Below are 13,049 nucleotides of genomic sequence, written 5' to 3' on the forward strand. Positions count from 1 at the left end.
GAGTCACCGCCTGACCTTCTTTGGTTTGCTCGCGGAGTTGGTGAATATTTAGGGGCGATAAAAGGAGACTTAGCCTCCTCCTCATCATCCGCTTTCCTGTTCCCCACTTCTCTCCTTCCTTCCTTCTCTCTTTCCTTCCTTCCTTCTCTCTTTCCTTCCTTCCTTCTCTCTCTCCTTCCTTCCTTCATTCTCTTTCCTTCCTTCTCTCCTTCCTTCCTTCCTTCTCTCTTTCCTTCCTTCCTTCTCTCTTTCCTTCCTTCCTTCTCTCCCTCCTTCCTTCCTTCATTCTCTTTCCTTCTTTCTCTCCTTCCTTCCTTCTCTCTTTCCTTCCTTCCTTCCTTCATTCTCTCCTTCCTTCCTTCCTTCTCTCTTTCCTTCCTTCTCTCTTTCCTTCCTTCCTTCTCTCTCTCCTTCCTTCCTTCATTCTCTTTCCTTCCTTCTCTCCTTCCTTCCTTCCTTCTCTCTTTCCTTCCTTCCTTCTCTCCCTCCTTCCTTCCTTCATTCTCTTTCCTTCTTTCTCTCCTTCCTTCCTTCCCTCTTTCCTTCCTTCCTTCCTTCCTTCTCTCCTTCCTTCCTTCTTTCTTTCCTTCCTTCCTTCTTCTTCCTCTTCTTTCCTTTCCTCTTCCCTTTTCATCTTCTTTCTTCCTATTTTACTTCTACTTTCTCATATTTCCTTTTCTCTTCCCACCTCCTCTTCATCGTCAGCTTAACAATCAAGACATAGCAACGCAGCCATGGATATCTGTAAGTTTTTCCTGATTTGAATGAGTGCCATGATCATTTTAAAAACATATATATGACATCTATTTATATAGACATAAACTCTCCCTTTTCACAGCTCCGAGAGCTTTGGTAATGCTGCTAATACGAGAAATGGTCTTTCAAAAATCATTATGTTCTGAAACATGGAATCTAATTTTTAAGCATCGTGATATTCTGTGGATAGAGATTCTCATTTCTTGTTAGAGTGAACTGATGATCTTTCCTTTCCTGTTATCTGTGTGTATAGATGCATTGCACATGTCTGTGTGGCTGTGTATGAATAACAGCCAAACAGTATCTACTTACATTTTTTAGAATGTAGTTTGCCGCTGGTAAGGAGACGGGGAGTACATGACATTCTAGTTTAATTTTAGTAGAGCGAAAATTAAAATCGAACCTCAGCTCCTGCTTTGGTGTTTGTTAACTCAAATTTAAATTTAGAAATGTTGTAATTCTTTGGCTGTTCTGACTTTCAAAGGGAAACCATATCATATTGTATGTGTGCGTGTGCTGGCCTTTAAAAATAGATGTTGCCATGAAAAGATGGACCTCACCGTCTACACTGCCGGCCGGTGCCTGTGAGTCGGTGGGCTTTGGAAGCGGTGGCTGTGAGTTGGTGACTCGTCCAAGGAGCGTTAAATACCAGCTTTGGATGCATTCGCTTCATCTTTAGTCAAAGCTCTTTTCTAAATGCTAACCGCCGGAGGAGAGTAAACACTTGACCCTGATCGTAAACATTTGTCATACGTCCAGATAGTCTTAGCTTTCACAGACCAAAATCATTTTGTCAGAAGAGTCATTAAAGTTTGACAGCCCAGCAAATTACCCCAGATCCCTCATTTTCCTCACACAGACTGTGACCCGCCATCCACGTGAAGACATTTCTTCTCTGGTATTGAAAAATCCCCTTCAATTTATATTCTTAAGCCAATGAAGTATATAAAAGAACTTAAATATGGGTGACTGAAAAAAAAAAAAAATATATATATATGGTTTTGTGTGTAGTGCTTTCTGTCAGCCCTCTGAGGAAGGAATTCAAAGAATTACTAATTTTAGTTTCAGTTTATTATTTTTTAAATTAATTTTTATTGGAGTATAGTTGATTTACAATGTTGTGTTAGTTTCTGCTGTACAGCAAAGCGAGTCAGTTATACATCTACATATATCCACTCGTTTTTAGATTCTTTTCCCATATAGGCCATTTCAGAGTATTGAGTAGAGTTCCTGGGCTATCCAGTAGGTCCTTATTAGTTATCTATTTTATATATAGTAGTGTGTCTATGTCCATCCCAATCTCCCAGTTTATCCCTCCCCCCTGATCTTCCCCCTGGTAACCATAAGTTTGTTTTGTACATCTGTCACTCTAGAGTTTCCGTTTAGATTCTAGAGGCTGTTTCATCTTCTTTCCACTGGGGGATGTGATGGTTGCCATCCTGGGCTGCTCAGGCCTGGATCTTGGGTTGCCGCTTTTAGCACAAATCCCGCCCCTCCCGCTACAGGCTTCTGGGGCCTTCAAGCACGGGGGGCCCCAGATGCTCTGCATTAGGGCGTCTGCTGAAAGCCCATGCCTGTGACCCGGAAGAGAAGGGCAGCAGAATGTCCGGCGCTCCCTGGACCGGTGCGCCTGGATGGTCGCACGTGAGTCACGGAGGCCCCGGGTTCTGCGCGTGGGTTCGGTTTACAGGGTCCGGGCTGCGCCGGGCATCGTGGGTCTGTGTGAGCCGCAGGGCCGTGCGGGGCTGGGGTCTCACTGAGCCTTGACTCTGCTTCCCGCAGACGCTAATCCAGAAGAAGTCTGCCCGAGGCCCCTGCAGCCTCCTCCCCGCAGCAGGGCCTGGCTTTGTCAGGGAGCTGCCAACAGCGCACTGTCATCAGAAGAGACAGTGTTTTCCTTTCTGTGGCTTTATGGACGTAAAGCGGAACTTGAATGTGACAGACTCTACCATCAAGTCTCCCCACCCTCAGAATTATGTACTGAGGTCTTGAATCTTCATCTGAGCCGGGTGCAGCTGTTGGGTTTGGGGCTTATTCTAGAGCTTTCTGTACAATCAGATTTATTCAAGTCTTGCATCCTGAAGAGGGCTGCCTTAGCCAGCCTCCCAGGAGAACGGCCCGCTCCCCTCGCGCGCACATGAGCCCCTTGGTAGCCGTCTTAGGGCTCCACGTGGGCTGCCCCAGTCATTGTACTGTGTGTTTGGAGGTTACTGAGCCAACTTTACATGGTCTGTGACATTGACTGTGTTCTAGGACTTGAAAACCTCCTCTGCTCGGCCAGACTGTGCAATATTCAAGCAGACATCAGTCTTCTAAATCAGATATTCCCCATCTGCTACCAACTTTGGCCTGTCCAGGCCATTTTTCCCCCTCCATTCCATGGAGAGCCACACTGACACTGATTTGAGAAAAGTCTCATCCCTATTGGAATCTGGAGCCCACCGGCAACAAGTATACTGTGTACCTCGGAGGACACACAGAAACCCCACGTCATGGTCATGTAGGAGGAACCCTCCAAGAAATCTCCAAAAAGGGTTTACTTTCACATACTTCTTGGAGATTTTTTTAGTTAATCCTACAGAATTTCTTTTCTTTTGTTTTTTTTTGGTTGAAGTCTAGTTGGTTTACAATGTTGTGTCAATCTCTGCTGAACAGCAAAGTGATCCAGTTATACATAGGTACCCATTCTTTTTTAATGTTCTTTTCCATTATGGTTTATCACAGGATATTGAATATAGTTCCCTAATTGGTCAGAATTTCTTAATGTGAACTTGCTTATTCTCCAGTTGACTTAGATTTAAATAGACAGCAGCATGGAGAACAGCATGCATATATATGCATGCACACACACACACACACACACACACACACACACACGAATGAGGAATGAGCTTGCTGTCCTCACCTGCTGAGCTCCCGAGCGAAAATTTTCTTTATAACACTTCTGACTCATTCAAGCCTTCTCCAGAAGGAAGGTAATTATGGGGTTTTGTTTTAACCAGTTCCATTTTTATACCGCCGGTGACAGGTGAGGAATAATCAGTTTTAGTTTTTAAACGAAATGAGTAATTAAGCCCAGAAGATACTGCTGATAAAACTGGAATCCAGTCTGTCATTTAATCCAGTGCCGTGCTGAATTTGCTTTGTGTGTTGCTGGGGGAAATATGCTAGACAACACACTCTTGAACTTTTTTTTTAAATAACTGAATTAGGATAATTTTAAAAGGTTGAAAACAAGGTGGCCGATGTCTGGAAAATGGTTTATTTAAATCTAAAGCCAGCGCGCTAAGATCATTGTGATGCGGTAGTCTTTAATAATAGCAATGTAAAAATTTGGTGTGTTCCTTAAATACTGCAGATGCTGCCGTTTACCTTCAAAAGTTTGCTAATGTGATTCATTTATTTGAAAGTTCAAACCTGATGTGTGACTGCAGCATCTCTGTGTGGCCCCTGCGGCCGGACTGCAGCGGTTCAAATCCCAACACTTAGTTACTGACGTCCTCCCTCGGTATCCACAGGGCATTGGTTCCAGGACCTGCCACGGATACCAAAATCCGTGGATACTCAAGTCCCATAGGTGGCCCTCAGTATCCGAGTTTCAGCATCCACGAAACCAACCAATCGCAGATCATATAGTGTTGTATTTATTGAAAATAAATCTGCATCTAAGTGGACCCGCACAGTTTAAACCCGTGTTGTCCAAGCGTCACCCATACCTGTAATAGCATGGGAAGGTAACTCAACCTCTGTCTCAGTGTCCTCATCTGTAAAATGGGACGATAATGTACCTGGCACATAGGGTTGTTAAGAGACACTTAAAGCAGCGCTTGCAGCATGGCCGTGCTTGTTGAGAGATTATGATTATTAATCTTCATTAGAGCAAAGATAACTCTGAGGTTTAATGTTAGCCTTAAGCTGTAAGGATTTTTTCTTTCTTTTTTTAAAATTTATTTTATTGAAGTCTAGTTGATTTACAGTGTTGTGTTAATTTCTGCTGTATAGCAAAGTGACTCAGTTATACATATATATACATTGTTTTTCATATTCTTTTCCATGATGGTTTATCACAAGATATTGAATACGGTTCCCTATGCTCTACAGTAGGACCTTGTTGTTTATCCATCCTATAGATACTAGTTTGCATCTGCTAATCCCAAACTCCCAGTCCATTCCTTCCCCACCCCCCTTCCCCTTGGCAACCACAAGTCTGTTCTCTGTGTCTGTGAGTCTGTTTCTGTTTCGTAGATAAGTTCATTTATGTCATATTTTAAATTCCACATATAAGTGATATCGTATGATATTTGTCTTTCTCTGTCTTACTTACTTCACTTAGTATAATAATAGTATAATAGTATACTATTATAATAGTATAATAGTATAATAATCTCCATCCATGTTGCTGCAAATGGCATTATTTCATTCTTGTTTATGGCTGAGTGGTATTCCATTGTATGTATATATGTACCACATCTTCTTTATCCATTCATCTGTCGATGGACATTTAGGTTGTTTCCATGTCTTGGCTATTGTGAATAGTGCTGCCATAACCATAGGGGAGCATGGACCTTTTTGAATTATTAGTTTTCTCTGGATATATGCCCAGGAGTGGGATTGCTGGATCATATGGTAGTTCTACTTTTATTTTTTTGAGGAACCTCCATACTGTTTTCCACAGTGGCTTCGCCAATTTACATTGTAAGGATTTTTTTTCAACTAAAAAGTTATTGCAATGATTTTTGTAACCTTGGTGTTAAAAGTAGGTGGTTTGAGCCTGTGTTTCCCTTGAAATCTAAGGAAATTATTTAATACCCTTTAATTTAAAAAAATTGTTTAAAAACGTGTTATCCTAGTAACAATAATAGATAATGACTACTTCTGATGCCTGAGTGATCATTCCAAACTCAGTTTCCTCAGGAGGTGTGGTGCTCAGTATGTCAGATTTAACCAGCATTCTGTAGCTGGTTCACACCCAGAAAGCCCTGGTCGTCGTAACTCGTATACATACCACCAGGGGAAAGGAAAACTTTCCTGCTTATGTGGAGTTGGGTGGGTTTTTGGAACTGATATTGTAAGATGATTATCTGGATTGTGTTACCCTTTAGTGAGTTCCTTTTAAAAATAACACATAAAATAAGAGAATTTTGTTTTGGTTCAGATGTGAAATTGTAGTGAATAGTTGCATAATTCATCAGAGGAGATTTGGGATTAATTGAAATAAAATATTTCAGCTAGAGTCATATCAGCATCAGTTTGAATAGGTCACAGTTAATTTACCGAGGGCATTGTTTTCAAAAATTGAATGATCATGAGAATCGCTTGATGCAGCTCTTGACAGACACGGTTTACTGCGCCCCACCCCGGCCTGTTTACTCAAAACTGAGGGGCGGGGCTGTTACCCTCCCCCAGGTGCTGTGAGGCACAGCATGGTGGGTGGTCCCGCCTTTGGCCTTCTGTCCCTCCCTCTACAGCATCTTGGCCCAGTGCCACCCACTGCCACCAGCGTGGGAATGGACACACCTGCTGTGGGCCTTTGTCAACATTGTTCTATTCAGCTGTACGTGTTCTACTCAGCTGTAGGGTCAGGAAAAGTACACTTACCGAAGGATCAAAAGCTATTTTGAAAATTGAATTTTCCTTTGCTAAGTTTTTGTGGGTTTTTTTTTTTTTTTTTAAGTGTGTAACATCTCTTAGGAAAAAATCATTTAAAATCCAAACGAACGCAGAATATCCTCTTCTTGTTTTTTACTAGATCCAGAGTTCCAGGGCAGTTCCTTTGAAATGCAAATTATCTGTTGAACTGCAGCGTATGTGGGCAGAGCTCACAGGGGGGAGTACAGCATGGCCCCCAGACCCTGAGTCCTCAAGTAGGGAATCGTGTTTCAGTCTGCAAGTAATTCAACTATAATTCAGCTCACGGAGGAGCTCGCTTCCAACTCCATCACCGCTTTCACGTATGGTGTAAAGAACTCTCAGTCATTCTGTTACCTGATGTCACTATCAGCACATGAGAAGCTAGGGGTAAAAGGACAGCAGGATGCTCTAAAAACTTCCCCTGAGAACAACTAGGACAAGGGGATGTATTTCTATCAGCCACTAAGGACCTGTAGCCGGAGTTGTGCTGTCCCTGTGTCTCCAGATTCCCTGGGAACTTGGCTCCAGTGACCCCACTGCCCCCCGAGGTCCAAGCAGATTCTCTCTTTGCTTGTCATGGGAAGAAGCGCTGAGAATTGATATTTTCGTAGATAGCAGAGGAGGTGAATCCTGCCACCGCCTAAACCTTCCCTTAAGACAGGTAGAATATTTCCGGAGAAAAACGAACCAACGTTTTGCTGGCGGATGTCACGCCCTTCCACAGCCCCTTCCCTCCCACTGATTCCTGGAGCTCAGTGTCCGTGGAGTGGTAGATGTTCTCCTTTGTTGCTGGCATGGCCCCTTTTGCTTATAATATCCATAAGTGACCTTGAACCTCTAGGCTGCCCCCAAGTGCAGGGGACCCAGGGAGCCAGCCATCTCCAGCCACCTTGAAGGATTCACTCTGAGCTCTGACTGGTGGTGACCAGCCGTTTTCCAAGGAGTTGCCCAGCTTCTGAGATATTCCTGTTCGTCTCCTGAAAGATGCTACAGGGCTGGGACCTGCCGCCTTGTAGCCTCATCTGACGGTCACCAACCCTAACTTCCAGGTGGCCCTTGAACTCAAGGACTTCTGTATCTTTGGCCTTGGCTTGCTTCCGGTTCCTCTATGGAATGTCCCAGGATGTCATAAAATGTCAAGTAATTGTTTAATCTCCACCAAGGGGTGGCATTTGAACCGTCACATGTGAGAGGGACACGCCTGCCAGAGCTAAAAAGAGACTTGGCATACCCTGCCTGGCATGAGGGCAGCTGGGGATGAGTAGCCACTCGACATTGACTGGCGGTTCCTCCCCACCGCGGTTCCTAGCAGCCGTGCCTGCCCGAGGGTCCAGCCCTTACATTTGAAACAGCCTTTAAGAAGAGGGGCTCCTGAGTGCTTTGAGACGTTAAAAGAAATAGGAAGGAGCAGTGTACGGAGGGTAGTAAACGGGCTTCCTTCTCACCAAACAAAAGTACAGCAAGCATTACGGTCAGAGGGATCCAGGCGAGGCAGGAGGAGACAGCTGGATGGTGGATTGTCACCGGTGCGAACACGTGACTGAGGATGGAGATGCCCCGTGCCCTCGTGCCCTCGGGCACCGAGTGGGTGTTCTGTAAGTGTGACTTGGGATTATCCCCAAAGGCAGAAAGTGAGAGATTCCGTGTGGAAAGAGCAGAAAGTAGAGATCAGACACGTAGGCGAGTATGAACTGGCTGATCGCTTTGTGCACAAATGCGACTTGGAAGTTTTTTACGAGCAAGCAGTGCTTCGGGTGCTGCAGAGCTTTCCCAGGCAGCTCGGGGGCCATAGGCGGGCACACAGAGGGTCACGATTTGATGGGCTACGTGCTGGGGTAGAGCAGCAAGAGGCTGGGGAGACTTACTAGACGCAAAGGATGGAGAGGATTTTGATAAGTGGAGCGATGGGGGTTGGTGGGCGGGAGGGAAGGTGGAAGGAACGGACGTTGACTGGGCCGTGGAGAGCCTTGAATGACGAGGTAAACGGGGCGTGTTTACTGCCCACAGGAAACCTTGGGCATCTTGACAGGGCAGATGCTGGCGGCCGCAGGAAGGATGAGGTCGTTAGGAGGTGGCTGGGATTGGGCGGGTCCCAAACTACGATGACAGCAGCAGGGAGAAAAAGGGAGGGGCCAGAGCGGGTGCCGGAGGAAGGGCCCCGCTGGAGGGATGATTGGGGACGGAGGTCTGCAGGAGTGGAGGGGCCATGTGGGACTACCCCCTCAAGTCCCGGGGAGTCACAGTACACGCATGAGAAAAGGGCGAGGGCTGCCCCGACTTCCTCCATCCCCACCACTGCATCCTGATGGAGGTCCGCCAGGTCCGCAGGAAAGCACACGGAGCCCCGTGTCCTGGGCGAGAAGGATTTGGCTGCGGAGGTGGCTGCCAGCCCCGAGAGGTGGGGGAAACGGTGACTGCCATGTCCAGAGCTGTGCGGTGACCGCCAGGGGCCTTTCATAACCTTCCCTGGCAACCTGGAAGAGTGATCCGGCAGGTGCCTGTCTTGCAGCACAGTTAATCACAGAGCAAATTTTTAGTTGCCGATTAGAGAAAGTTTAGCTTCTGTACAAGCTTGGCAGGAGATAAGGCATCTCACAGGCCCCAGAGTTGGCCGTTTCGCATCTTCTGCTTTCCCCAGACCCCAGCTCCTTGGGCCCTGCCCACGAGTGGGATGGGAGTGCGGACGGGAAGGCTTTGGCCTGAGTTGAACTGCTTCCTGCTTTGCTTCGGGCATGTGGCCTGGTTGTCACAGCACAGGCGAGCCTGGGCCTCTGAGCATCTTCCGAGGCAGCGAGCCAGACCTTGACACTTAGAAGCTGTACCTCCAAACAAGGACCCATGCAAGGACTTCGGAGGAAGAGACGTGCACATTTACTAAGGCAACACAGCCTTGGATTAAGTACCAAGAAATAGCTTGGCATGGAATATGTAAACTCTACATGTAGAAAATTGTACAGTACACCTAAAGAATACAAAAATAATTTGAAAAAAAAAAAGTGGAAAGGCATGCATCGTGTTCTAGAATAGGAGAATTCAAGATCATGAATATCGCAAACGTTCCTAAGTTAATTTTATTAAATTTAACATATTTCCAATAAAATACCAACTCTTAGAAAAAGAAAAAACGGTAGGCAAGAGGATTCTAAAGTTCACATAGGTAAATAAACGAGCCACCACTTATTAAATACATTGTGAAGCCTCAGTAATTAAAAGGTGATACTGGCATGTGAGTAAACAGACAGTGGAACAGACTAGAAAACCAGAAAGAGTCCCCAGAATATATGGGAATAAATAAAAGAAATGGAAAAAAAGTATCATTTAAAATCAGCGGGGAAAAAAGGACTATTAAATAAATGTTAAGACAACTGGGTGACTACGTGAGAGAATAATTAATAAATAATGAATAAGTTTATTTCTCTAAATAAATTGTACCATACATCAGGATAAATTTCTAATAGATCTAATATTCACAGAGTTAAATGTTTAAAAAAATTAAACCATAGATACATCTTGATTTGAACAAACCAACTGTAAACACATTTTTGAGGCAGTTGGAGAGTAGATCAAGTATTAAATGACACCAAGTAATTTGTTAATTTTGTTACATATGGTAATATCTTGATGGTTATGCAAGAAAATGTCCATAATGTTTTTAAATGCCTATTGAAGTATATATAGGGGTAAAATGACTTGATGTCTTGGGTTTGCTTTAAAATAATGTTGTGGAGAGAGAAGAGATAGAAGAAGCAAGCATGACAAAACTTTGGTAATTGTTGAATCTAATGGTGTGTATAAGGAGTTCATTGTAGCTTTGTCTCTACTTTGTGTAGGTTTACATTTTTTCAAAATCAAAAAAATTAAGTACGAGAGTAAAACATAGAATTCTTTTTAAATTTATTTTATTTAAGTACAGTTGATTTACAGTGTTGTGTTAGTTTCCAGTGTACAGCAAAGTGATTCAGTTATACATACATATATAATTATTTATATTCTTTTTCATATTCTTTTCTATTATGATTTATTACAGGATATTGAATATAGTTCCCTGTGCTATACAGTAGGACCTTGTTGTTTATCCATTCTATATATACAAGTTTGCATCTGCTAATCCCTAACTCCCAATCCATCCCTCCCCCACCCACCCCCCCTTAGCAACCACAAGTCTGTTCCCTATATCTGTGAGTCTGTTTCTGTTTTGTAAATAAGTTCATTTGTGTCATATTTTAGATTCCACATATAAGTGATATCATATGGTATTTGTCTTTCTCTGTCTGACTTACTTCACTTTGTATGATAATCTCTAGTTCCATCCATGTTGCTGCAAATGGCATTATTTCATTCTTGTTTATGGCTGAGTAATATTCCATTGTGTGTGTGTGTGTGTGTGTGTGTGTGTGTGTGTGTATATATATATATATATATATATATATATATATATATACCCCATCTTTATCCATTCATCTGTTGATGGACATTAAGGTTACTTCCATGTCTTGGCTATTGTAAATAGTGCTGCAGTGAACACTGGGGTGCATGTATCTTTTCAAATTATAATTTTGTCCAGATATATGCCCAGGAATGGGATTGTAGGATCATATGGTAACTCTATTTTTTAGTGTTTTTGAGGAAACTCCACACTATTTTCCCTAGTGGCTGCACCAATATACATTCCCACTAACAGTGTAGTAGGGTTCCCTTTTCTCCACGCCCTCTCCAGCATTTGTTATTTGTAGACTTTGTAATGATGGCCATTCTGACCAGTGTGAGGTGGTACCTCATTGTAGTTTTGATTTGCATTTCTCTAATAATTAGCATGATGAGCATCTTTTCAAAAACAGAATTTTTTAATAGCCATGGATTTGGCAACTCTTTCCAACTGCTTACAATCCAGAAGCCATGAAATAAAAGATTGATAAAAACCAACTAGATTCTAAAAACAATAACAACACTTTTGCACTGTGAAACAAAAACACCAAAGAGAGAGAAAAAACTAGGAAAACTATTCTCAACTCTTATCACAGATATATGGCTAATAATATGTTAACATGTAAACTTATAGAAATCCTAAAAAAAAAAAAAATCAACAACACTGTAGAAAAATCGGCAACACTTCTAAATGGACAGCACACACAAAAAAAGAAAAAGGAAATTTAAATGATTCTAAAACATGTGAAAAGATGCTCAACCTCATTCACTCAGTAAGAAAAAATGTACTATGACCGTGAAACCTCAAAGCAGCAAAGATCTAGAATTTGATCCCACGCTGTGGGATACAAAATGATACAATGTCTGGGAGGGGCAATTTGGCAGTTCACTTCAGATAAATTTGCATTTCTGGTTATACACTGTAGATTTGTGGGAAAGAGCAAAAGATGAGGAACTATGGTGCCCATCAATAGGGGACTCATTAAGTAAGTTATGGGGTACTATGTAGCAAATGAGGACGCTGTCCAGCGTGCCTTTATGGAAAGATCTCCAGGAGGCCATTGCTAAGGGTACTTTACATCTGGGTATAAAAGGGAAAATAAGCATTTATTTATATTTGCTTGCATGCAGAAAGCCTGTAAGGACAAACAAGAAACTAATAACTGACTGTTTTTTCACTGTGAACCTTCTCCCACTTTTTAGCTTTATCCAAATCACATGAATGCAGAAATTAGAAACATAAACTGGATTTGGAAAGACTGTACTCTGGGCTCAGTCCAGAGTCACCTTTGCAGACCAAGTTCTGGCTTTCTATATGACATCTATTAGCAGTATAATTTTATGTGAATTGAGTAAAAATCCAAAAATAACAGTTAGGTCATTTGAAAACATATGCCTCAGGTGCCCACTAAATGTGCTGCTTTTCAATATATGTTTTGTTCAGAATGCGGTCAGACCAGCCCTGGATGGGTACTTGGATTAAGTAAGATATTGGGACTGTTCTGAGGGGTTGCTGCTCCGTTTGCCCATTGCTTTGTCACTTCATCACCTGCCCCCGGCCCAGCCAGCTGCTCTGTTAAATATGAATGCCACGTATGTCTCAAAACTACAGGTGAAGAAATTCAATGAACTGTCTGGCTGTAAATTATGTCATGATTCTGGGAGTTTTTTTTCCCCTGCCTGGAGCCAGAGCTCTTTTACTTGGGTTGAGACTTAAAGAATTTACTTGCTGTGAACACCCTTTCATTTTTGTTTTAAAAGCTGCCAATTAGCACCTACTTTATTGACTTCACTTTGCCCCGACAGAGCTCCTTCTTTGAAAGACAAAGATGACTGTTTCTTAGTCTTTCTGGAAACAAAGTTACTAACTTCTCTCCTCCTCTCCATTTACTTTTTTCTTTGTAAGGAGGAGAGGGTTAGAAATGTTATTCATGCTTTCATTCTCTGCATGGGGTAAGAGACTGAGCGGGAAGGGCAGGGTGGGTGGCGATGCTTCAGTTATTCCTTCACCTGGGACTAAAGGCCATTCGTGTCAGCAGCTCTGTCCTGCTCAGCACTTGGTTTTATTTAAGTCCAAAGAAAGGCACATCCAAGGAAGGGCAAGAAGGTGCCCTGAGCAGAGCCCAGTAGTCTGGCCCTGAAGACACCCTCCCTTGTCATCTTACTAGGAATGAAAATATTTTAAATAATTTAAAAAAAAATTTTTTTTTTTATCTCTCCCCCCCCCCCGCCCTTGA

The 13,049-nt window shown here is 43.0% G+C and overlaps 1 protein-coding gene across 22 annotated transcripts in view; it reads left to right on the plus strand.

Annotated features, from left to right (window-relative positions):
- Nucleotides 1-13,049, plus strand: part of SVIL (supervillin) — a 234,520-nt gene that overhangs the window by 90,822 nt on the left and 130,649 nt on the right. For 2 of the 22 annotated variants that reach the window (XM_057544471.1, XM_057544475.1), the window contains exon 1: nt 6,649-7,982. The exons of 8 other annotated variants lie outside the window; for them this stretch is intronic. In XM_057544471.1, coding sequence (XP_057400454.1) covers nt 7,934-7,982 — 49 coding nt within the window. In that variant the 5' untranslated portion in view covers nt 6,649-7,933. Of the gene's footprint in view, nt 1-78; nt 745-6,645; nt 7,983-13,049 lie in introns of those variants that run through there. 12 more of the 22 variants (XM_057544472.1, XM_057544470.1, XM_057544474.1 and 9 more) reach the window with 12 other exon arrangements.

Source organism: Balaenoptera acutorostrata, chromosome 3 (assembly GCF_949987535.1).
Source record: "Balaenoptera acutorostrata chromosome 3, mBalAcu1.1, whole genome shotgun sequence".
Classification (NCBI taxonomy): Eukaryota; Metazoa; Chordata; class Mammalia; order Artiodactyla; family Balaenopteridae; genus Balaenoptera; species Balaenoptera acutorostrata.